Here is a 25,719-nt window from a genome sequence, read left to right on the forward strand (position 1 = left end):
AGAGCTGGCAATGGGATTCCCAGTCCCAAATCAATTAAAAAAAGTAGACACTCCTCCATGGTATGTGATTGTTGGACGGCACCCGAAGGATTCGGTTAGCCATGGCTTGAGAAAGCAAAGGTGGGGAGGAGTGTCATCATAATAAAACTAAAATAAAAAGGCACTCCTTCATGGTATGAGATTGTTGGCAGTGCACCCGAGGATTCGGTTAGCCATGGTTTGTGAAAGAAAGGTTGGAAGGAGTGCCACCCAAAAATAAAATAAAATGGGAGCCGCTCTTTGAAGGTTTGTCTGGCAAGGGGGTTAGAGTACCCACTACCATTCGTTGACAACAACAAACACCTCTCAAAACTTTACTTTTATACTCTCTTGATGTTTTCAAAATCAAAGCTCTAGCACAAATATAGCAATCAATGCTTCCCTCTGCGAAGGACCTTTCTTTTACTTTTATGTTGAGTCAGTTCACCTATCTCTCTCCACCTCAAGAAGCAAACACTTGTGTGAACTGTGCATTGATTCTTACATACTTGCTTATTGCATTTGTTATATTACTCTATGTTGACAATTATCCATGAGATATACATGTTACAAGTTGAAGCGACCGCTGAAACTTAATCTTCCATTGTGTTGCTTCAATGTCTATACTTTAAATTATTGATTTATGAGTTAACTCTTATGCAAGACTTATTGATGCCTGTCTTGAAAGTGCTATTCATGAAAAGTCATTGCTTTATGATTGAGTTGTTTACTCATGTCATTACCATTGTTTTTGATTGCTGCATTCATTACATATGTTTACAATATGATCAAGTTTATGACGGCATGTCACTTAAGAAATTATCATTGTTATCGTTTTACCTGCTCGGGACGAGCAGGACTAAGCTTGGGGATGCTGATACGTCTCCGACGTATCGATAATTTCTTATGTTCCATGCCACATTATTGATGATATCTACATGTTTTATGCACACTTTATGTCATATTCGTGCATTTTCTAGAACTAACCTATTAACAAGATGCCGAAGTGCCGGTTCTCGTTTTCTCGCTGTTTTTGGTTTCGTAAATCCTAGTAACGAAATATTCTCGGAATCGGACGAAATCAACGCCCGGGTTCCTATTTTTCCCGGAACCATCCAGAACACCCGAGAGCCGCCAGAGGGAAGCCCTGGGGGCCCCACACCACACCCTGGCGCGGCCAGAGGGGGGCCGCGCCGCCCTATGGTGTGGTGGCCCCAGGCCCCCTCCGAGGCTCCCCTTTCGCCTATATAACCCCTTTCGACCTAAAAACGCAGTACCTCTTGACGAAACTCCAGAAAGACTCCAGGGGCACCGCCACATCGCGAAACTCCAATTCAGGGGACAGAAGTCTCTGTTCCGGCACCCTGCCGGAGCGGGGAATTGCCCCCGGAGTCATCTCCACCACCGTCTCCACCGCCATCTTCACCGCCATCGCTGCTCCCATGATGAGGAGGGAGTAATTCTCCCCTGGGGCTGAGGGCTCTACCGTAGCTATGTGGTTAATCTCTCTCTGTACTCCAATACAATGATCTCATGAGCTGCTTTACATGATTGAGATCCATATGATGAGCTTTGTATCGCTACTAGTTGTGTGCTACTCATGTGATGTTATTAAAGTAGTCTATTCCTCCTGCATGGTGTAAAGGTGACTAGTGTGTGCACCGTGTGGTTCTTGTCGTAGGCTATGATCATGATCTCTTGTAGATTGTGGAGTTAATTGTCATTATGATAGTATTGATGTGATCTATTCCTCCTTCATAGTGTAATGTGGACAGTGTGTGCACTATGTTAGTTCTTGGTTTATTTTGCAAAGATCTATTATGCTCTAAGGTTACTTAAACATGAATATCGAATGTTGTGGAGCTTGTTAACTCCGGCATTGAGGGTTCGTGTAATCCTACGCAACGAATGATGTTCATTATCAAACAAGAGTGTATGTAGCACATATGAGAAGAAGTATTTATTACGCGATCAATGTTGAGAGTGTCCACTAGTGAAAGTATGATCCCTAGGCTTTGTTTCCAATACTCGCAAACACCGTTTATTTACTTGTTCTACTTGCATGTTTACTTGCTGCCATATTTTATTCAGATTGCTATTACCACTCATATACATCCATATTACTTGTATTTCACTATCTCTTCGCCGAACTAGTGCACCTATACATCTGACAAGTGTATTTGGTGTGTTGGGGACACAAGAGACTTCTTGCTTTGTGATTACAGGGTTGCTTGAGAGGGATATCTTTGACCTCTTCCTCCCTGAGTTCGATAAACCTTGGGTGATCCACTTAAGGGAAAATTGCTGCTGTTCTACAAACCTCTGCTCTTGGAGGCCCAACACTGTCTACAAGAATAGAAGCACCCGTAGACATCAAGGGTTTGGCACTAAGGTTTTCTTATGTTCACTGATTGAAATATAAGATTTAACTAAGGTGTAATTCTAGGGTTCTAATTATGTTCACCCAATGCACATGGGTTCAAACTAAATTGTGGCCTAAGTCTATAGTTGTGATCACCCAAGTGATGCACAAACTAGAATTGAGATATAGGCATAGGTTCTAGATATGAATTGACACCATATTGAATTAGCTAGGTTTAGTCTCCCCCACTATTGAGAGGATATTTATCTCAAAATATTATTAAGGTTCTCACAAAGCTTGGCTAGGCAAGGGTTTAGTACAATGCCATTCCTTTTCTACTAAAAACATTAAGAATGGGCTAGGGCTACTTATTAGTAGTCTCCCGATGATTTTATGCGGTGGATGATATCTACTTATCATATTAAGGTTTAACTTATTTTTCTATTTATCCAAGGCTTGATCAAACATTATACATGATCAAATTACTCATAATACCTTTTTTTTTACTTTTAGCTCTTAGTTTTATGGTCATTACCAAGTGGTAATGAGCAAGGGTTTTGGCTTTCCAAAGGTTTAACTAAGAAGATTTCACTCTCATCCCCAAAATCAAGTGCTTGCTCAAATAACTTGAGTGTAACACTTTAGCTTGAGTATTTTACATAGATAAGATTACTCTAGGGTGTATGAGGTACTCATAATGTCTCCTTAAGTATGAATAGGTTAAGTCTCCACTTGTCTATATTGGTTGTATTAGTCTCCTTCTTACTTCATCAATTCATGGATATGGTCTTGTTCAATTTAATACTTGATTATCCCAAATATGAGATAGATTATACCCTAATGTTTTAGTTCAAAAGTTATCCTTGATCCTTTAATAGGTATAGCTAAGGTTGGTATGAATGGTTTCTCTCATTTGGGAATGACTTAATAATACCCTAAGGTTAGGTTCCAAAGATAAGGATGTGATCATCAAGATCTATGGTTAACATAAATGGGTCATCTCTCTAGGTAATGTCTTGAATAACACCCTAGGGTTCTTCTTAAAGATGATGATGTGAGCATATGGATATATATTCAAGGGTTTGACTCAAGTGTTGACATTGCTTCTCTAATAGATGTAGACTTCTCTCTTCTCTACAGTTTAATAAAGATGAATGTGTATAAACAAGGATGGAGTACTCAAGGTTGGATAAAGAACTTATGTAATGTCCTTTACATGATTTTAAGAATTGAGTTTAAGATATACCATGAGGATCATGGTAGAAATATGATTTGGTAAAGGAAAAGATAAGTAAAGAATGGTTTCCTGATTCTTTCTTATTATTTTATTTGGTGGTTGAACTATATCCATATATGGTTGCAAGGAATACCATATTATAATCCTTTAGAAGATTTGGTATTTAATCCTTACTTAAAGTGTGGTTGGAGTAGTTCTAGTTCCATTTGATGTAACCCATAGATTAAATCACCTCTACCCAAAACAAGGTTTTAGCAAAGTCACATTGAGGTTTATAGCACTTGAGTTGATGATCTACTTCAATTCCATCAACTTAAGTGAAACTTTAGTTACCGTGACATGTTTTATTTGAAAGCGCGAAAACTCCCCGGATTTTCTATGCATGAATGCAATGCGCACATCTGTTTTCTCTCTTTTTGTAACCCCAAATCCTGAGATTTCACAAGATGTTCGGTCTGCACCGATTTCTACATCGAGTCTTACCGATTTGCTAAGCACCGACTCTACCGATTTGTGTCGATGTCCATGCCAGTCTGCATATAGGCATGTTGATCCGGGAGTCGGTTGGACTAGTCGTGGGATCAACTTAGATTGAACTTTTTTCCCCAAAACTTTCATATTTGGTTTTTCTGTAAAAGGGGATGCTCCCCCAACGTGTTCTAAGGGTTCCTGAGTATGTTTTTTACCACAATTGTTGACCCTCTTGAGCTTGCTTCCTCTCTCACCTCCTATTATTCTTGCATCTTTTTAGGGTTTTGGTAGACTTTGTCGCTCAGATGTACAACACATTAAATGTGCGGAGAGAGTTTGATCCCTATGCACCTTGGCGATTCAAGATATTAAGGAATTGGTCGCCTGGTTTAGGGTTTGCTATGTTCTAACATGTATGGAGCGTGCAAAATGTTGTCGAGCTCATCTCTTAACTCAGTTAAGTGATTCCAGTAGGTGTTGTGTGCGGTGTGTTGTGCCCCTTGATTGTTCTCATCAAACTATTGTATTGACGGTATGTCTCGTCGGATTAAGAAAGCCCACATGTTATCTAAGAAAAGTTGGTTGGTATTTACGAAAATATAAACATTTACAACACGCAAATACATTATGAAAACGTAATAATACATAATAGATCAATTGGTACTAATTTTGTATTATAAATGTTGTTTGTTTCCTATAAAATTGGTACAACATACATAGGTTTGAACTAAGACAAGACTTATGTACACATACACTAGTAGAAAAAGGGGCTTCCGTCCAGGCCTTTAGTACCGGTTTCCTTATGAACCGGTACTAAAGGGTGCATTAGTACCGGTTCCACTGCCCATGCTTTTAGTACCGGTTCCAAAGGACCTTTAGTACCGGTTCGTGACACGAACCGGTACTAAAGGGTTAGCGAACCGGCACTAAAGGTTTTCCTGCCCCCCACGCACGTCCACCCCCCTCCCCCCGTGGATCGCCTTTTTTTTGCTTTGTAAAATACAAATGAAAATGATAGAAAATTCAAAAAATAAAATGTTTCCAGATTCTTATATGTTATGCAACCTACTATTTGGTGAAATTAAGAATTTTGACTTTTTTTGCAAAAAAAAGTTTGAAAAATGGTAAAACCGCATTAACTTTTGCATACGATGTCGGAAAAAAAGTATAATATATCAAAATGTTCGTGGGAAAAAGTTACAACCGAATTCACCCGGGTTTACCCGGTTAGCCAATTTTTAGATTCTCAAAATTCCAAATAAAAATATAAAATCAGGAACATTTTAGTTTTTTTCCAAAAATTTAGAATTTTATAAATTTTCAATTTTCTAAAAATTAAAATTAATAATTATAAATTTTTTTGAATCCCAGAATATTACTATTACTTTTAGCAAATTATAATATTTTCAAATTTTCAGGTTTTAGGTTTGGCAAAAAAAAATATTAATTTTTTAAACAATAATTAAAAAGAATACAAATTAAAAAATTAATTTTATTTATTTAGACAACATTGTTATTACATCATTACTTATGTTTATTAAAAAATTATTTGGAATTTAAACAATAAAGAAGTGGGACATCCACTAACATGTTAATATGATTGATATGATACTACTATCAACAACATGCGCGCGAAGCATTTGGAAGTGGGACGGAAAGGAACTCGAAAGTTAAACGTGCTAGTGTTGGAGTAGTGTAAGGATGGGTGACCGACCGGGAAGTTTGAACACGGGTAAGTAATTTGACTAGAGATTAAGTATAGTCAGAGACTAACGGAAATATTAGAAATTGTGAGGGAAAAAAAGAGGGAGTGAAAAATAATTAGAAAATAAATGGATAAAAAATTTAAACGAAATAGCGTTTAGTACCGGTTCGTGTTACGAACCGGTACCAAAGGACTAAAGGTGGGAGGCTTTGGTACCGGTTCGAAAACCACTCAATGATTCGGGATTTAGCAAAAATCAAAATTTGTAAACTTTGATCAAATAATGTATAGAAAACATCATCATCTCTACTACATAAAAATTATGGAGGCGCCATGATCGAGCAAGTCATTGACTTTGGCAGGGTCAATCTTATCTACCAAACCCTGGCTAGTGGATACTAGAAAAAGAAAGAGAAAAGCGACGACCCTGTTCTTTTACAGCAGCCCCGATTCGTATGATGTTTGCTCTCGCTGTCGCTTGAAACCGGCAAGCAAAGCGAAGAGAAGAATTCTACACTGCCAAATTATGCAAAGCGTAACCACGTCATGCATGGCTAGGCTAACTGCATCGAGCTCATACTTGTCTTCGCGCTTTTTCTTTCGCGAATATGTCTTCGCACTTGTTGCACCTCGCCTCGGTAGTCGTCTCCTCTCCTACATTCTCTTGCTCATCTATATATGAGCCGAAGCTCCTAGCCGTGCCGAGAGTGTAAGTGTGTAACACTGTAACGTTCGTTAAGGTTTTGAACGACGCAGCACCATGGAGAGTCCATCCGCACCTGATCCTCCGGTGACTCCATCCCCACCTGATCCTCCGGTAACTCCAACCCCACCTGATCCTCCGGTGACTCCATCCCCACCTCCACCGGTTACTCCATCTCCACCGCCTCCGGAGACTCCATCCCCACCACCTCCGGTATCTCCATCCCCACCACCTCCGGTATCTCCATCCCCACCACCTCCGGTATCTCCATCTCCACCACCTCCGGTGCCATCTCCACCTCCTCCGGACGACGCACCTCCTCCAAGGGCTCCGCCTCCACCTCCTCCAGACGAGGCACCTCCTCCAAGGGCTCCGCCTCCACCTCCTCCGGACGAGGCACCTCCTCCGAGGACTCCACCTCCGCCTCCTCCTCCCAACGTCGACGCACCACCTCCAGATGACGCACCTCCTCCGAGGATGCCACCTGGACCTCCGAGGAGTCCACCTCCACCTCCTCCGGTGAGCATAGCCATTCCACCTGTTGAACCGCCGGCGGAACCCCCAACGGCGCCGCCTAGGCCGGTAGTCCCTCCTCCACCACCTCCTGCAAGGCCGACACCGACGCCAATCCCGACGCCGGTAACGCCGTCCCCGTCGCCACCTCCACCAAGCCCGACGCCGACCCCAACGCCGGTAACACCGTCCCCGTCGTCGCCACCTCCACCAAGCCCGACGCCGACCCCAACCCCAACGCCCGTAACGCCGTCCCCGTCTCCACCTCCCCCAACAAGGCCAACGCCTACACCAACACCAACACCGGCAACGCCCTCACCTCCGCAGCGTAGGCCGCCCCCGCCTTCCCCGCCGAACGTGCCAGGCTCATCTCCCCCGCCGCCTGACGTGCCATTCTCGGCGCCGCCCCCGAACAACGTACCGGACTCGACAGCGCCTCCGGCGTCACCTCTATCGCTGTATCCGCCTCCGCCTTCGACATCGAGGAAGTCTTCGTCGCCAGGCACCGCGGTGGGCGTGGGCGCGGGCGTCGGCGCGGTGGTCCTGCTCGGCCTCGCTGCTGCGCTCATCTTCTTCTTCGTGGCCAAGCGGCGCCGCCGGCGCGGTAGGGTAGCGCCGCCGGGTACCCCAGGTGCGTACACGTTCTGACTTTACTACGAGTCTCGAGACCGCGATTGTTAACACGTGTGACTTTTTCGCGGATGCCATCGTGTGACGTCCTAGTGCGTGCAACGAGGCGTAAGCTGACGCGCGTGTTTAGTGCGATCGAGTCCGCGCCGTCTTTGATCAGTGCTCCACTTCTTTCGATAGTGCTGCATTTTCATCTAGAAACTGATCATGCTGTATCCGAAACTCAAATTGTTTCTGAATGTGTTTTCGCGCGGAATGTTGGGCTGACCGATCGCTTTCGTGCTTCTTCTTGCTTGTGGCAGCGGATTTCCTCTACGACCCGAGGCAGCCGGCGACGCCGCGGCAGCAGTTGCACGCGCTGTCGACGACGCCATCGATGCAGTCGATGCACGACGGCGGCGGCGCGCCCGGGTCCCCGCTGGCCGGCGGGACGTTCGGGTACGACGAGCTGGCGGCGGCGACGGACGGGTTCTCGGAGGCGAACCTGCTGGGGCAGGGCGGGTTCGGGCACGTCTACAAGGGCACGGTGCGTGGGCAGGAGGTGGCCATCAAGAAGCTCCGCGCCGGCAGCGGGCAGGGCCACAAGGAGTTCCGGGCGGAGGTGGACATCATCAGCCGGGTGCACCACAAGAACCTCGTCTCCCTCGTCGGCTTCTGCATCCACGCCGAGCAGCGCCTCCTCGTCTACGAGTACGTCCCAAACAAGACGCTCGAGTCCAACCTCCATCACGGTAAGTACCTCGATCTGTAACTGCTTTCTTGGATTTGGAAGATTGCCTGACGTAATATAGGTTGGTAATGATCTCAGGGAGCGGCCGGGCGGCGCTAGATTGGCCACGGCGGTGGAAGATTGCCGTCGGCTCGGCGAAGGGTCTCGCGTATCTGCACGAGGACTGTGAGTTGTTGCAGACTGAAGAAGTTGTTTTTGCCAGTTTTGCCTGCCATTAACTGGCTGTTGTTTTTTCAATCTCAGGCCATCCTAAGATTATCCATCGCGACATCAAGGCAGCCAACATCCTCCTCGATTACACCTACGAGCCCAAGGTAAATTGTCAAAAGAACACCCTTTCTGCATCTTCCCGTCGTTCTCAGTATGTTTATTATCAACGAGATGGACTCTTCCTGGTACGTGCAGGTTGCAGATTTTGGGCTAGCAAAATGCCAGGAAATAGAACAGACTGCCGTTGAAACGCGCATAATGGGAACTTTTGGGTAAGATAATTGTTCACACCTCAGAATCTCAGATTGACTATGAAGATCGCTTCGCTGGTACATGAATGAAATGCATGTGGAGTAATCTTCTGTTGTGAAAACTTGTGTCTCCAGATATCTGGCTCCGGAATATGCTGCCACCGGCAAAGTAACCGACCGGTCTGACGTCTTCTCCTTCGGCGTAATGCTTCTGGAGCTCATCACCGGAAACAAACCTATCATGACATCTTCTGATCACCAGCCTGAAACATTAGTTTCTTGGGTGAGTTTACATGTATTATCTATGCTGCAATGCAAATGCAACTAAATAATGGATTCACCTCTTCTGTGCTGAACAGGCAAAGCCCTTGCTGACGAAGGCCGTGGAGGAGGAAGACTACGAGGAGCTTATAGACCCGAAGCTGCAGGACAATTACGACGCGTACGAGATGGCGCGGCTCGTCGCCTGCGCCGCCGCCGCCGTTCGGCAAACCGCCAGGTCTCGCCCGCGTATGACCCAGGTTCGTGCCAAATCTCCGACTAAATCAAGCCAGCTCCATGTATGCTATCGTTAACACGCTTGCTGCCGATGGAATGTGATTCAGATCGTCCGGTACCTGGAGGGCGAGCTTGCGGCGGAGGACCTGAACGCCGGCATGGCGCCGGGCCAGAGCGCGATGCATCGGTCGTCAGGGGGCGGCAACACGGACGAGGTGAGGCGGATGAGGAGGATGGCGTTCAGGCAGGGGGCCGGCACGGGCAGCGGCACCATCAGCGAGTACGCCAGTAGCGAGCTGAGCGCGCCGACGAGCGAGTACGGGCTGAACCCGTCCAGCGAGTACACGGCCAGCAGCGTGGCAACCACGGAGGACATGACGATGACGGACGGCACACGCACAACAGGCAGCGGCGAGGCCAGACCTGGAATTGATCAGCGGTTAAGCAGGCGCACCACCGTCAGCAGGCAGGCCGGACGTGCGAACCAGGGCTGATGAGACGCCGGAATTTTCGTCAAGTCTAGGAGCGAACGATCAAAAAACAAAATCGTTGCTCCTTTACATACCTCATGTTGCCAGGATTTGGTTTGCGTTTCTTTATTTCTGCATGCGATTTTTGTTGGGTGGTGGACGAAGCTGTAACTTGTACATATGTACGTCCATGAATTAACCACTCAGATGAATAAAACGCAAAGGGGTTTTACAGTTTCTTCTTCATCTCTTCATCCATGGCGTTCATCATCTCTTCATCCATGGCGTTCGGTTCAAAATCAGGCCATACGTGCCGATCTACAGTTTTGCGGCGTTCTTAGCAGTCCACAAAATTCTACACCCTCTACTAAATCATAACTTAATTAAGTCAAATCGTTGCAAGAGTTTGACCAAGCTTATAGAACAAAATATCAACATCTGCACGATTAAATCATATTTTGTTTATGTATTTATTTACTTGATGTTTGTATGTTGATGATTTGTACAGACTGGATCAAACTATATATAAACAATTTGACTTAGACAGACCCTGGTTAAGTGGCATATATAAAAAGGAGACTCCAACACCAATTAGTCTTGCCAGAATTTGGTGTGGTTTTTTTTTTTTTTGTGTGTCCGTGTTGATTTTTCGGTTTTCAGATTCATGCAATTTTTGTTGAGTGGTGGAAGAAGTTGTAAATTGTATGTACGTCCATGAATTAACCACTCTGATGAATAAAACTCAAATAGGTTATCTTGATGGCGTTTTTTTCAGCGTTATTAGCAGTCCATAAAATCCCACTAGCTCTATTTTTCAATGCAAGGCAACTAAATCTTATCTAGTTATCTTAAGTCAATTTGTTATAGATTTGACTAAACTTATAGAACAAATATCAGTATCTACACGATCAAGTCCTATTTTCAAAATGTATTTACTTGGCGTTTTATATGTTGATGATTTTTATAGATAAAATAAAACTTCAAACAAATTTTCTATCTAGCATCCCTATCTACATGTCATCCTTTTTCAAGTTTCCCAAATGGGAAAGTCCGATTAACACTAGAATAGCTAATTATATGTGGAGTGATGAGGAATGCCATAAAAAAATATAACCTGACTAATTGGTCTTCTATATGTATGAAAAGGTAATATGGTGGATTAGGTATTCCTAATTTACAAATTATACATTTTTGTTTGATAGGTTCCTAGATTAGAAGATATATCACGGTAAGAGCATCTCTAACAAAGCCCGTAAATCCCGCCGGAACCGAACTTTTCCGACGGATTCACAGGTTCGGACCGAAACGCGCGCAGATCAGAGACCGAATACATGGGCCGGCCCGAATCGGAAGTTCAGGGGCCCGAGAAACTCCCCGCACGGCCCCTATTAAAAGGGTTCGCGGAGGGAAGTTCGGTTCGCAAACCCTACTCCCATCCGCCGTTCGTCTTCCTCCGCCGCCGCCAGTCGCCAATCTCTGACGAGCAATCCACGCGCAAGCAGCCCCCCCTCCCGCCGCCGCCACGCTATGGCCTCCCGTGGAGGTTCCGACAGCCGTGCAGCGGGATTGGGCGGCGGCGACTCGCCGCCGCGTCCGCCCGTCTTCCGCAAGCAAGGGCGCGCGCAAGAGGAGCGCTCGCCGCTGGACGAACTGGGGGCTCACGGCCCCAGGGAAGCTCGCGCGCTTCACCAACCAAGGCGAGGGCTCCTCCTCCGGGCAGTCTAGCCGCGAACTGCGGCTGCCCGTGACGGCGAGCAGCGAGGAGGACGACCTCGTCCCCGCTCGGTCGCCTACCTTCTCCGCCGGGGACTACGTCCACGGCAGCGACGAGGAGGAGGCCGTCATGGCGCAGACCTTCGCCATCAGCGCGGCGGAGGCGAGGGCGCGCTTCCGTCGGGAGGAGGCCGACGCCGTCCGCTAGGTTAGAGAGTACGAGGCGGCCCGCCGGGAGGCCCGCGTCCGCCAGGTCAAGCTCGAAATAGTCGAGCTTGACAAGGACGACGCGTGAAGACTTCCACGCCGCCGACCATCTCCGCCAGCACCGGCACCGCCGCGCGCGCCATAACTCGAAATATGCCGCATTTTGCTTATTAGCTAGGTTAAGGTTGCCGGTGTACCAGTATTTATGTCAATTGCAAGAATTATGTAAGTATTGATGCTCAATCGGAGCATCTATGTCATCTATAAGCTATGATCATCGCCTCAAATCACCCGCGCCAATTCGAATTCCTCTTTTCAGTTCCATTTTACGGGTTCTATTCTGCGCCTCTGCAAATTTCGTCAGAACTCGCGTTTTCGGTGAACTGAACTCGGCGTTTTCAGTTTACGTTTTTTCGGGCTCTACTAGAGATGCTCTAAGGGTAGTTTGTGGACAAAGGTATAGTAGATGCTAAGTACAATACTAGGAACCCAACATTCTTTGTTGCCAGGACACACACCCATCTGTTTTTTTATTGGAAAGGTGTGGTGTGGAGATCCAAAGAAGTTAAATTTGGGTAGTATGAACAATGCCGGAAAAAAGCTTACCAATGATGGACGTGTTTCATGCACTGCCGACGGTAGAGGCCGACGTCACGAGTATACAATCACTACTAATATTTACTAGAGAAACCTATCCAACTACAAGATATGAGAGCATAACCATGCTAAGTAACAAGTGCTGAGTAATAACACTAGCGCGGCGCCAGGTGATACCACAGTATCTACCCTGAATGTTTTCTCCATGTTGGACACTAAGCAATATCCATTGTTCATTGAAGTTTGTGTAACAGGATCAGGCCATACCAGTACCAATAACCAAGTCAAAAATATTGTGTCTTCTTTCATTACCCTTCCGCGGACTATGACAAATACCCTTGTTCTTCATTTCGGTAAACAATTTGTTGGCTTGCACCAAATCACCTTGTCTAAAGTAACCCTTGATCATGCACTCGTAAACACCTGTGTCATGTGGTACACCCATATCAATCATCTCACTGAATTTGTCCATGGCATCATCCATCCTGCCCATTCTGCAAAATGCAGCTATCACAATTAAATATGTGACCTGATCATGGTTCACACCATGCTTCAACATATCTTCGAAGACAAGCATTGCTGCATCCATCTTTCCACACTTAGCATATGCACCAATCAGTATGTTGTAAACACTGAGACTGGGTACAACTCCGTCTCGTACCATCTGCTCACGGAAATCATTCATATCAACAAGGGATCCTTCTGTAGCATAACCATGAAGCATAATCCCGTATGAGACAACATCGGGTTTATGGCCCTTCTCAGCCATGGAATAAAATAATTCTGTAGCTTCTTTGATTCTTCTGGTCTTCCAAAGATAGTCCATGAATGAGTTGCAAGTAAAAATGTCCCACATGATACCTTGAGTTTTCATTTCTTCCAACAACCTAGCGACTTCTTCCGACTGGCCCGAAGTGGAATATCCATGGATCAGGCTATTATATGTCACCGTATCCGGCCGAACACCGTTATCGACCATTTGCCGAAGGACACCCTCTGCCTTGTCCATTGCTCTAGCTTTGCACAGCCCATCAATAATGGAGGTATATGTCACGATATCCGGCCGAACACCATTATCGACCATTTGCCGAAGGACCACCTTTGCCTTGTCAATTTCGCTTGCTTTGCACAGCCCATCAATAATGGAATTATATGTCACCACATCAGGCTCAATCCTCTGTTGTATCATTTCACAGAATAGATCACATGCTTTGCTTATTTCACCCTCTTTCAAGAAGCCATCAATAAGCGTGGTGTATGAGACAGCATTAGGTTTATGGCCGTTCTCAGCCATGGAATAAAATAAGTCTTCAGCTTCTTTGATTCTTCCGGTCTTGCAAAGATAGTCCATGAATGAGCTGCAAGTAAAAACGTCCCACATGATACCTTGAGTTTTCATTTCTTCCAACAACCTAGTGACTTCTTCCAACTGGCCCGAAGTGGAATATCCATGGATCAGGCTGTTATATGTCTGGCCGAACACCATTATCAACCATTTGCCGAAGGACCCCCTCTGCCTTGTCCATTTCTCTTGCTTTGCAGTGCCCATCAATAATGGAATTATATGTCACCACATTAGGCACAACCCCCTGCTGTATCATTTCATGAAATAGATCCAAAGCTTTTCTTATTTCACCCTCCTTCAAGAAGCCATCAATTACCGTGCTGTATGAAACCACGTTGGGAGAGTGGCCACGTCTGGTGATGGCATTAGGAAGGTCGCCGGGCATCCTGTGGAGCAGCACGTCCAGAGCCTCCTCCGTTCGCTTCATGTCACAGAGGCACTTCAATAAATTGTTGAAAGTGACAACGTTCTCCCTGATACCTGTCTTGAGGAGGTGCCCGAAGAAGGCAGGCCCTAGGTCCGGGCGGTGGGTGTGGCAGCAGCAACCAATCAGTATGTTGTATGTGTAAATGGTGGGTGCGGTCACCGGACGTTGGCCTGCTCGGGCCATTTGTTGGAAGAGAGTGATGGCGAGGGCAGGGCCATCGGGGCAGGCAATGGAGGGCGGGGCACGCGCGAGGGCGGCGAAAAAGCCGTTGAGCGCGCGTTCTGGTACCTTGACGGGTTGACGAAGCAATTTGCCGAACAGTTGGTGCGCAAGCTCAGGACTGAGCGTCTCCGAGCCCAGACGATCCTTGAATTCGTTGAGCAGCTGATAGCCGGGTGAGGGGACGGGGTCGTGGAAAGAAGGGGAGCGGGGTCGGAAGCGCGGCATTGCCGCCGCCGCCTAGGATAGGAGGTCGCGCTCCCTCCTCTAGCGGCGGTGAATGCGGGCGGCAGCGACAAACCGCCGGCCCGAGCCCTGATGGAGGACGACGACGGAAGACTCCGCAGAGCTCTCCGTCCTTCCTGCAGCGGCCGTGAGTGCTGGAGCGCGCCGGCGACGACGAACCGCCGGCGCAATCCCTGGTGGGAGGAAGGCGGAAGTGGGTGGGGAAATTTTGGATCGGAACGGGATTCGATTTGGAGGTCTGCGTAATGGTGAGTATCATGCATTTTGGCAGAGAGATTGGGAAGAGTTCGTACCTGGAGCATGCGTCCTGCATTCTGCTCCTCTCCACAGAATCTTTCCGAGCTTGGGAGCGATTCCGTTCCGTATCGGCGTGAGTGTCGTCCGCTCCGGGTCAAACCGTCCAAAAGTCCTGTTCAAAAAAAAAAATCGTCCAAAAGTGTAAAATAACCGATTTTTTTTTACACAGTTTCTTTTGTTCGATTTCGTTCGCCGATCCGATCCCTTAAAAACCATACAAATTTAGGGCAATGTTTGATTCATAGGAATTTCGAAATAAATCTCTACATATTTTGAAATTCATTTATTCATCTATCTACCATATAATATTCGTGGCTTTCAATAAAGTGTATGTATATTCCGTGCAAAAATATTAGTAAAATGTGTATGTATATTACATTAAACATTCACAAACTTCAAAGAAAATGTTCTTGTGTATCTGAAAAATATAGTGTATTTACCGAGATTACTGAAAACATAAATACTCTCTTCATACCACAAAGGAACACTAGCCTCCTCTAGCCCCACCACCACACGTCGCCGTCCTTCGCCGGCAGCCCCCTCCCCGCTCCGTGCTCAGGCCTAGCGATGTCCACCTCCACCTCCTGCTCCTTCGACCGGCGGTCACCGCCTGGCAAGCGAGCGGCGGTGGTCCGGCTGCGACGGCGAGACCTCCAGCGGACGCTCCTGTAGCGACGTCGCGTGCACGCCACCACCTCCCCCTCCCCAGCCTCCGACCACAGTCCCACCTGCGACCGCCGCACCCCGCGGCGCCGCCCGTGCCCACGTCTCGGCCAAGGAGTGCGTTGGCCCGCGCTCGGAGATCCACCGGGTCCGGCGCACCATCGACAACGAGGGATTCGAGCTACCCCGCCGCAAGGACAGGAAACGTCGGGAGCGCCGCGTTTCCCCGCTGCCTCACCAAGGGCGCGCCGCAGCCCATCGCCGGAGGAGGCCGCCGGTCTCTTCTTCCGGTGCCTTGACCCCGGCCACGTCATCCACGACTGCACCAGCGAGGTACGCTGCCGCAAGTGTCTGCACCTTGGCCAAGATTCCAGGCAGTGCGAGAATCCCCGCGACTCCAACGGACAGGCCACCGTTGTGTGTGCCGCGCCGACGGTCGCAGCCGCGCCAAGGACGGCTCCGCGCCCTGCGCGTGATCCTCCTTCGCGTGCCGCTGCGCCCAGGCAGGCCCCTTCTGCCGCCGACACCGCCGCCCCATCGCGCGCGCCCCCATGCCGGCGGCTACGGACGCCATGTCGTCGCGCGTCATCCTGTCGCGGACGGTGGAGATGGAGCGCGCCGAGGAGGTCCTGCGCCGCTCCATGGTCGCCTCCATCACTGGCACCAGGTCGGTGGTCATGGCAAGGGAGGTGGAGAATGTCCTATGCGACTCCTTCGAGCTGCGCGACGGCGAGTTCACAGTTCACCTGCATCACCCGGAAGATTTCCTCATCATCTTCCACTCCAAGGAAGCTCTGGATTGGATGGCCGGCGACCACTTCATCAACGGGCCCGGGTTCTGCCTCTCGGTCCGCCCCTGGTGCAACCTGGCTCACGCCAGCTCCGGCCACTTCGAGTACCACGTTGACCTAGAGATTGACGGCATCCCATCGCAAGCATGGCACCTCTCCACAACGGAACACATCCTCGGAGCTAGTTGCTGGATCGAGAAGCCCTACCCCACCACTCGCACGCGTGACGACCTCGCCACCTTCCGCCTCTCCGCTGCTCCCATGACCCGCATGAGATCAGCGCTCCTCCACCCTGGAGATCGTCGATCTCATCCCCGCCCAAGGCACGGCCTCGTCCTCGACGGACAGGGATTGGGTGACATTAAAACAGCATGGCACACTGTACCATGACGTCCCATCCACCCTACACTTTCCATCTAACGGCTGTAATCAAGCGATCAGAAATTTTGCTAAATTTGTCTTTTTTGCTGCGCCTAAAATACAAAGTATTTTCGATTAAAATTTCCGTACTTACAACATGATTCGTTGGCAACATGTAAATTTTTTGTTTTGAATTTTTTGAGGATTTTAAATGTTTTTTGAAAATCATCAAAAAATTCAAAACAAAAAATGTACATATTGCCAACGAATCATGTTGTGAGTACGGAAAGTTTCAATCGAAAATATTTTGTATTTTGGGCGCAGCAAAAAAAACAAATTTGGCAAAAAAAATCTGATCGCTTGATTGCAGCCGTTAGATGGAAAGTGTAGGATGGATGGGCGGTCATGGAACAGCGTGCCATGCTGTTCTAATGTCACTGAATCCATGTCCGTCCCCGACTGTGCGCACGCTCACCTACCCCATCTCCGTCATTAAGAAAACGGGGGAGTATAGCGAGTCATGCGTGAGTAGATCATGCAATTATCCGCCCCCCTCAATTGTTTTTTCCAAGTTATTTACGCGATAAGTTTGTTAGGGGATACTTCGCACAAGGGAGATATTTAGGGGAGAATTTGCGCTGCGAAGGGTTTGTTAGATGTTTGTTTCCGATAACACTCGTGGTTCACAGTTAAATAATTTGATTGCGGTGGCATTTTTTAGGTAAATAGATGAAAGTGTGACATCACGGAGAGTGTGAAGTAAAGACTAGTGATGGGCATTTATTACGTGACGACAAAATGGATTTTTGACCATCTCTGCTAGTTGATTCATATGACGAATGGGGTACACCAGCGACATTCCAGCGGCGGGTTTAAGAATGTTGGCTGCGTCAGCAGTTCTAAGACTAGTCACAATGCATAGTATCATATAGTAGTATCATGCGTATGATACTACTACATGTTACTATCTTCACAATGCATGGTATCATATACTAGTATCATAATCTTCATGTATTAATTGTTTTGTAGAATCTCAATGCAAATATATGTACAAGATTTACTTGACATTAATTTTTCTAGTAGTATGTGCTATGATACTGATGATCTACCTATGATACTAGTACCCTCTCTCTCATCCTTAATTGCACTGCCACATCAGCATTTTGCATGCATGCAATGCATGATACTACCTATGATACTCCCATTGTGGCTAGTCTAAAGATCTGGCGAGTATAAACTAGACGAGGACGTCAATAGCAAACATGTCGGTGCTTGTCTGCATAACATGCAGTCATCAATTGTATCGTTCTTGTGACGTTCTGTGTTTCATACGTACTGTCATTTGTATCTTGTCGGCGACGACCTCAATTAAGAAGCTTGTCATTAGGATATTTCTACTGTTCACTCCTTTCTTCACAAGGATGGTGGGAGTAAAAACCAGGGAGAACTTCTCGTTTTGTCCTCATTTCAAGGCAAAAACATGAGGAAAAGAAAATCCACTGCGAAACATCGTTCCCTATGCACAAGAACGGAGTTTTAAGAGCAGTGGCGAAGGATGGAAATAATTTGAGGTAGGGCGGTGAATTCTTAGAAAAAGATGCGAAGACCTAAAATAGTCGTGAGACATTAATGTTATATATATATGATTCTAACACAATTCCTTAGAACATAAAAATATAAAATATTTGATTACATAAAAATATAAAATATTTGATTATAAGTAGAACCTACCAACATACCAAATTGTCATCTCAATGGCTTTTGCTATCCTCTATAATCCTATTGATCAAGAATTCTAAATATCCCTCTTTTGATGCGTAACTCGATCTTGATGATCTTTGTCGCTGGGAAATACATTTTAGTTCTTATCATCGCCACCGGTAAAAGTAAAACTAATTCAATGAGCTGATAATGTCGCCAAAGGAAACATGATGTGTCTATCAAGAAATATTTAAAACCCCCGATTCTCCTTGTATGAATAATAAATAGCTCAATGGTATCTTGTATATAGTAAGGTTTATGGTAAATCTATGTAAATCAAGCAATTTTTTGAGGTAATGTAAGTCAAGCAATTTTATTCACATTCAACTTAGAATCTATATTTTTCTACCTAGTTTTTTTTTCGGTTCGAAATCAGTTTTGCGCAGTGTTCACTAAAACAAGTATAGCTTTTCCATACGGAGTCCGTTTTTTATGTATGACCACTCAAATTATTCAGAAAAAACACGTACATCTAAATGTATACACCAAAAATCAAGGTAGGGCGGCTGCCCTGCCTTGCCCAAAGGAGAGCTTCGCCCCTGGCATAAAGCGTCCCCAAACCGCGCCGGATTGAGCGTTTGGGGGACGTGTTTCGTTCGTGTCGCGTTTGGGGACGTCGCACCCCAGTCGCGTCCTCCAAAAAAAAATTCGAAAATTTTAAACTTAAGCGAGATTCGATTAGATTAATCCAAACTTACATAGATTCGAACGAAATTTGACTAAATTTAAACTAAACCTAATCTAGAAGTACTTGTGGCGGCCGGAGGCGTCGCAGTACTGCTGGAAGTTGTACATCTCGTCGGTGATGACTTCCTGCTTGACGCGCTCGTCGACGGGCTCGTCCTTCACCAAGCCGTTTGGTCCTGCCTCGCCGTCGTCGGTGAGGTCCACGAGCGGCTTGCCGGAGTCGCGGATGGACATGGCGATCGCCATGTCGATGTCGCCCCTCCAGGCGTCCTTGTCGTTCATGGACGCCAAGCACGCCGCCCGCAGCCCGGGCAGTCCTCGGGGTCGTCGCTGCTGGCGATGAGCCGCTGCTGCTGCTCGTACTCCGCCAGCAGCGCCGCCTGCGACGCTTCCTCCAGCTCCTCCTTCACCTCCGGCTTCGGGATGAGGAGGGCGCCGCCGCGCCTCTCTTGCTGCCGCCGGCTGCCGCTGCCGCCACGCCTCGTGTTGACGGGCGTCGCCGGCTCCTCCTTCACCTCCCGTTTGGGGACGGTGTAGGGCGCCGAGCGGTACGACGAGGACGGCGTCGATCGCGTCGGTCCTGAGGAAGAAGAGTTCGAGGAGGACGAGTACGTCGTCCTCCTCGGCTGCCATTGCGGTGGTCCTCCTCGAGGAGACGATGGCGGTGACGACGGCGTCTCCAACCTTGGAGCGCCGTTGCGGATGCCGCGGATGACGTTCTCGAGGGTGCGCCCCGGAACGCCCCAGAACAGGGCGCGACCGTCCTTGTTCCAGCTGTTGGGCCCGTCGACGAGCCCCTGGGTGTTGTACATCTCGACGTCGTACTTCGCCTTGAAGTACGTCTTCCACCAGTCGTCGTTGTTGTTGGCCGCCCACGTCGGATCCAACCGCTCCTCGGCGGTGAGTTGAGCCCGCCGGGCCTTGATGCCGTTCTTCCATCGGTCCGTGCCCGGCTTCGGCGGTGGCGGGACGCCAATGCCGTTCACGGCCATCTTCCAGCCGCTGCTGCTTGGCAACCGCATGTCCGGCGGGACTAGATAGCGGGTGTGGTACAGCGCCCACGCCTCCGCCACGGTTAGGCTGCCGCGGCCGAAGCCGTTTGCTGCGGCTATCTTACGGGAGGACGAGCTCGACATTTTTTGAGCGGCGAGGAGAAGATCTGCGACGGGGGGAGGCGGCGACGAGAAGGTTTGGGAGCGGTGAGATATTGGGACGAACTGCAGGGCGTCTTAATGTACAGCGGAGGCAGCGGGTCGTTGGATGCAATAACGTCGGCGCGGACGGCCACGCTGCCATGCACGACGAGACGCGTCCCTGCGTCGCCTGGGAAAACAGGGACGCCATTAACGTCGCTTGACCAAAGGTAGGCGACGGGGTTTTAGCCTTCCGAGTCACTGACGCGTCGGACCCGCGTCGGTTCGTCTCGCTTTTCGTTGTGTCCGCGTGCCCGGAGCGTCCCCTGTGGAACAGGGACGGGCTCAGGGCTCCGGACACCGTATCGGTCCGCGCCGGACAAAATTGGGCTTTGAGGGACGCGGCTGGAACGGATTTTTGGTCCGGCGCGTTCCAAATTGCTTTGGGGGACGCGACTGAAGATGCTCTTACACCCTTCATCCTTGACCCTTTCCTCTTCCTATGTCTATCTCACTCGTTTGATTTTTATATCGTGTGATTCGAAGAAGGAAACCCTTAAGCTTAGTCCGAGCTGCAAGACCTAACTTAGACATGACAATAATTAGTCCAAAATAGAACACCTAGTCTGATGCGGATTAAGAGAGTCTAACCATTGCTTGATGAAGCCATCCGAGCCTCTTCGTCGACGTGCACAACAATATGGCGATGAATGTCGGTTGCTCTCTCTAGCAGCGGATAGCGGTGGCCTTCGGGTCGCCAACGGCACTGCCCATGACGTACTTGGTGAGGGAGATGACCTTCGAGTCCCAAAGCAGGTTATGATCAATGTGGGAATATCGGGAACCAGAGCACCCTGTGAGATCGTCACCTCAAACATAACGGCTATTCCCTTTTTATATGTAGCCCTAGGGACTCAGAGTATCTCCAGTCGTTTGGGGCTCCCCACGTCCAAATCCGGCGAAATTGTCGTCCGGATTGGAGAAAAATTTGGCCTGGGGAGGCCCATTTTTCCAGCCGCGAGCCTAGGATGGATGTAACAGACTTCGGCGAATTGGCGAGTTCGTTCAAACATAAGCGAAGTTTAATGATATTTAACATATAGAGGCGAGTTCGTACATAAATAGGCCGAATTCGTACATATATTTGAATTCGGCGATTGGCAAACTAAAACTTAAACTAAAAAATGGCCTACTACATGCCGAAATGGCGGTAGAAGGACGTGTAGTCGCCGCCGTCGTCGTCGTCGCTCGAGCCGGCGTTGTCCTGGGGCGGCGGAGCCTCGTACTAGCGGCTCGTGCCCTGGCCAGCGTCGCCGGCGCGTGGCGGCGATGGAAGGTACATGTCGTCGTCGCTGCTCTCCTCGAGCTTCACCACCTCCCTGGGCGCGGCGTTCCTAGCGGCGGATGGTGTGGCGGCGCGGGCGGCGAGTTGACGCGCGGCAGCCAGATGCAGCAGCCGCCACTGCTGCTCCGCCTCCTGGCGCTCCCAGTCCCGCCTGGACCACTCCAGTGCGGCGTCGTCCGCGCGCTTCGCCTCCTCCATGTCCTTCAGCGACCTGGCGATCGCCTCCGCCATCGCGGCGTCCTCCGCGCGCTTCGCCTCCTCCTCGGCAAGCTGGTTTGCGGCGGCCTCTTTCTTCGTCTTCTTCCGCCCGCTCTGCGGAGCGGAAGGCTGGTCGCGAATGACGAGGGTGCCGCTGCTGCGCCCTCTGGTCGGCGGTGGCGACGCCGGTTCCTTCTTGACGGTGGCCGGCGTCGACCCGCCGGACCTGGACGCCGACCGCGAGCCAGACGAGGAGGAGGATGGTGATACGTCCCAAACGTATCTATAATTTCTTATGTTCCATGCTACTTTATTGATGATACCTACATGTTTCATACACATTATATGTCATTATTATGCGTTTTCCGGAACTAACCTATTGACGAGATGCCGAAAGGCCGATTCTGTTGTTCTGCTGTTTTTGGTTTCAGAAATCCTAGTAAAGAAATATTTTCGGAATCGGACGAAATCAAGACCGAAGACCTTATAATTCCCGGAAGCTTCCAGAGCACCGGAGAAGGACGAGAGGGGAGCCAGGGGGCCCCACCCCACAGGGCGGCGCGGCCCAAGGGGGGGCGCGCCCCCTAGTGTGTGGGCACCCCGTGGCCCCTCCGACTCCGCATCTTCGCCTATTTAGTCGTCCCTGACCTAAAAACACCGATACGTTCGACGAAACCCGAGAAAACCTTCCAGAGCCGCCGCCATCGCGAAATCAAGATTCGGGGGACAGAAGTCTCTGTTCCGGCACGCCGCCGGGACGGGGAATTGCCCCCGGAGTCATCTCCACCGCCGTCTCCACCGCCATCTTCACCGCCATCGCTGTCTCCATGATGAGGAGGGAGTAATTCACCCCGGGGCTGAGGGCTCCGCTGTAGCTATGTGGTTCATCTCTCTCTCTATGTGATCTAGTTGAATATCATCTATGTGCTACTCTAGTGATGTTATTAAAGTACTCTATTCCTCCTTCACGGTGTAATGGTGATAGTGTGTGCATCCGTGTTAGTACTTGGCGTAGGCTATGATTATGATCTCTTGTAGATTATGAAGTTAACTATTACTATGATAGTATTGATGTGATCTATGCCTCCTTGATGGTGTGATGGTGATAGTGTGCATGCTATGTTAGTTCTTGGTGTAATTGTGTTGATCTATCTTGCACTCTAAGGTTACTTAAACATGAATATCGAATACTGTGGAGCTTGTTAACTCCGGCATTGAGGGTTCGTGTAATCCTACACAGTTAGTGGTGTTCATCATCCAACAAAAGAGTGTAGAGTGGTTCTATTATGTGATCATTGTTGAGAGTGTCCACTAGTGAAAGCAGGATCCCCGGGCCTTGCTTCCAAGCATCGAATCTCCGTTTGTTTACTTGTTTTGTTGCATGTTTACTCGCTGCCATATTTTATTCAGATTGCTATTACCACTCATATACATCCATATTACTTGTATTTCACTATCTCTTCGCCGAACTAGTGCACCTATACATCTGACAAGTGTATTTGGTGTGTTGGGGACACAAGAGACTTCTTGCTTTGTGATTACAGGGTTGCTTGAGAGGGATATCTTTGACCTCTTTCTCCCTGAGTTCGATAAACCTTGGGTGATCCACTTAAGGGAAACTTGCAGCTGTTCTACAAACCTCTGCTCTTGGAGGCCCAACACTGTCTACAAGAATAGAAGCTCCCGTAGACATCAGATGGCTCCATCCTCCTCGGCATCCACGAACTACCGTGCCGGCGCGACACGGTAGGCGCCACCGGCGGCGGCATCCCCAGGACGGGGGAGTTCCCGTCCTTGATGTGCGCGAGCACATTTTCGAGGGTGCGGCCAGGCGCGCTCCACCATCGGCGGCGGCCGGCGGCGTTATTCCTTGCCGTAGGAGGAGGAGGGCCGTCGTACGCCCGGATTTCGCGTTCATACCTGCGCCGGAAGAACGCGATCCACGATTCGTGGTTGTCGGGGAAGAAACGCGGATCCACGCGCTGCTCGTCACTGAGAGTGACGAGCACCTCGTTGATCGCCGTTTCGAGTAAGCCCCCCCCCCCCTTGGCGGCGGCGGGATCGGCACGCCGCCTGCGCTCAGCCTCCATCCCCCCGGTGCGCGGAAGTCCGGCGGCGCCGGGTAGCCCGCCGCGTGGAGGAGCCGTCCTTCCCATTGGTGGAGAGAGCGGCGGCCGAAGCCGTTGTTGGCCGCACCGTCGTTCGCCATTGCTACCTCTTCGAGTTCGGGAAAGATTTGGTGGAATGCGAGAGAGATGTGAATGCGGGGCAGACGCGGTAGTTCGGCGATTAATAGAGGTAGGCGGGCGTGATACCGAGGCGACGGCATTAACTCGCCGCGTGGAAGCTACGCGGCCGGCGAATGCCGACCGGCGGCGAGGCTTTACAGCGCGCGGAAGACGATGCGATGAGGACGACGATCGTGGTCTCTCGCCGACAAGTTGGGGCCACCAGACGCGCGGGAAGTTTTCTCGACGTTTCGCGCCTTTCGTTTCGTCCGGAGTCCCCGACCGCTCCCCGGGGGGCCGGGGATGGCATGGGATCACCGGATGAATTTCAGCCTAAATCCGGACGAAAACGAGAAACCGGGGACTCGATTGGGCCGAATTACGCCGTCCGGATTAGAAAAACGTCGCTCGGAGGCCTAGTCGGGGGACGAGTGGAGATGCTCTCACGACCGACTCCAAATTAACATTGGATGCGCTTCGGATCGTGGCGCAATAGTTAGGGATGTGGGACCCACCTTATTTTATTATGTTAGTGTATTAGAAGATAATGATGAACTTATCTCTGGACATGGTGTTCTAGCTCATGAGTCTAGATGCACCTATTATGAAAAATATATTTTATATTCATTTTAAAATGTTTAAAAATCTCGAAATAAAATTCTAGGTGTGCATCCTCACCTTCTATGTCAGCTCACAAAAGTTTGGCAGAAAAAACATTTTGTGTGCACTATGTAAAAAAGACAAGAAAATGTCCCGGTAAAAGCTATTTTGGAGCACCCGAAATTGTTTTTATACTAGCCATAAAAAATAATACTATTTTTTCTGTGAAACTTCGTGTGCGAACATAGATTGTATGGATGTACACCCCGATATTTTTTTCAGAATTTTTAGACATTTTAAATAGTGGATGCATCTACACCTATGAACCAATGTAGTTTTCCTCTTATCTCTTCATTTTATTTGAGCAGGTACGTGACCTTCTTTTACAGGGATGTGAAAGTACGAGATTAATTCCAACAAGAGCCTATACTGTGTAATGTTGTACTCTGTATATGCTTCGGAAAGTCCAAATGTAGCCCGAGCTACATGGCTCTTTTTTCTTTACAACATTCGAATTCAAGATTCTGAAGTTTCAAAAAATTCTGAAAACAATTCTTGAAGTAGGCAACAACGTACTCTACTACTGTGCAAAATCTCAGGATGAAATACATTATATTCGAGGCTACAGAAAAATGACAAATTTTGGAGGTTTCAAATTTACTTATTCAGATTCACGGATTTGTGAATTTTGCACAACCCAAAATACTCAGACTTTCGTATTGCTTTTTTTTTTGTTCACAGTGATAGAGTATAACATTATCTATCTCAAGAACTTTTGTTCATATTTTTTTGAAACTATGAAATGCCATTTCAATTTTTTTGAAAAAACAGGCTACATGTAGCTCGAGCTACAAAATGCCACACTCGCATATGTACATCAACAAGGTAAACTATTAATCGAATATTTTCCTTAACGATAACAATATGATCCAGACGGATTGAGCAAGGGGCGTGCATATGGGAGTGGGAGCAAGGAATAATAATTGGAGGTATATACTCCGTATATAGCTTTGTTGATTTCCTTGACAGCCGACGATGGCTGCATTTCCAGTTTTCCACCAATCAGCAGACTCCGAACTACTTGGTGCAAAGTTTCCAGTCAAA

The 25,719-nt window shown here is 48.4% G+C and overlaps 1 protein-coding gene and 1 pseudogene across 1 annotated transcript; one reads left to right on the plus strand and one right to left on the minus strand.

Moving 5' to 3' along the window:
• The first annotated feature begins 6,973 nt into the window (after window positions 1–6,973).
• On the plus strand, window positions 6,974–9,822 carry LOC124663114 (annotated as a pseudogene).
• Window positions 9,823–12,429: 2,607 nt separating this feature from the next.
• On the minus strand, window positions 12,430–14,534 carry LOC124663116 (protein Rf1, mitochondrial-like). Its single transcript, XM_047200857.1, has 3 exons — window positions 13,902–14,534; window positions 13,435–13,600; window positions 12,430–13,332 (listed from the first exon to the last, which is right to left on the minus strand). Exons 1-3 carry the CDS (start codon window positions 14,532–14,534, stop codon window positions 12,572–12,574), a joined length of 1,560 nt encoding a protein of 519 aa, XP_047056813.1. The 3' UTR covers window positions 12,430–12,571.
• Between the last annotated feature and the right edge of the window lie 11,185 nt (window positions 14,535–25,719).

Source organism: Lolium rigidum, chromosome 6 (assembly GCF_022539505.1).
Source record: "Lolium rigidum isolate FL_2022 chromosome 6, APGP_CSIRO_Lrig_0.1, whole genome shotgun sequence".
NCBI classification, from domain to species: Eukaryota; Viridiplantae; Streptophyta; class Magnoliopsida; order Poales; family Poaceae; genus Lolium; species Lolium rigidum.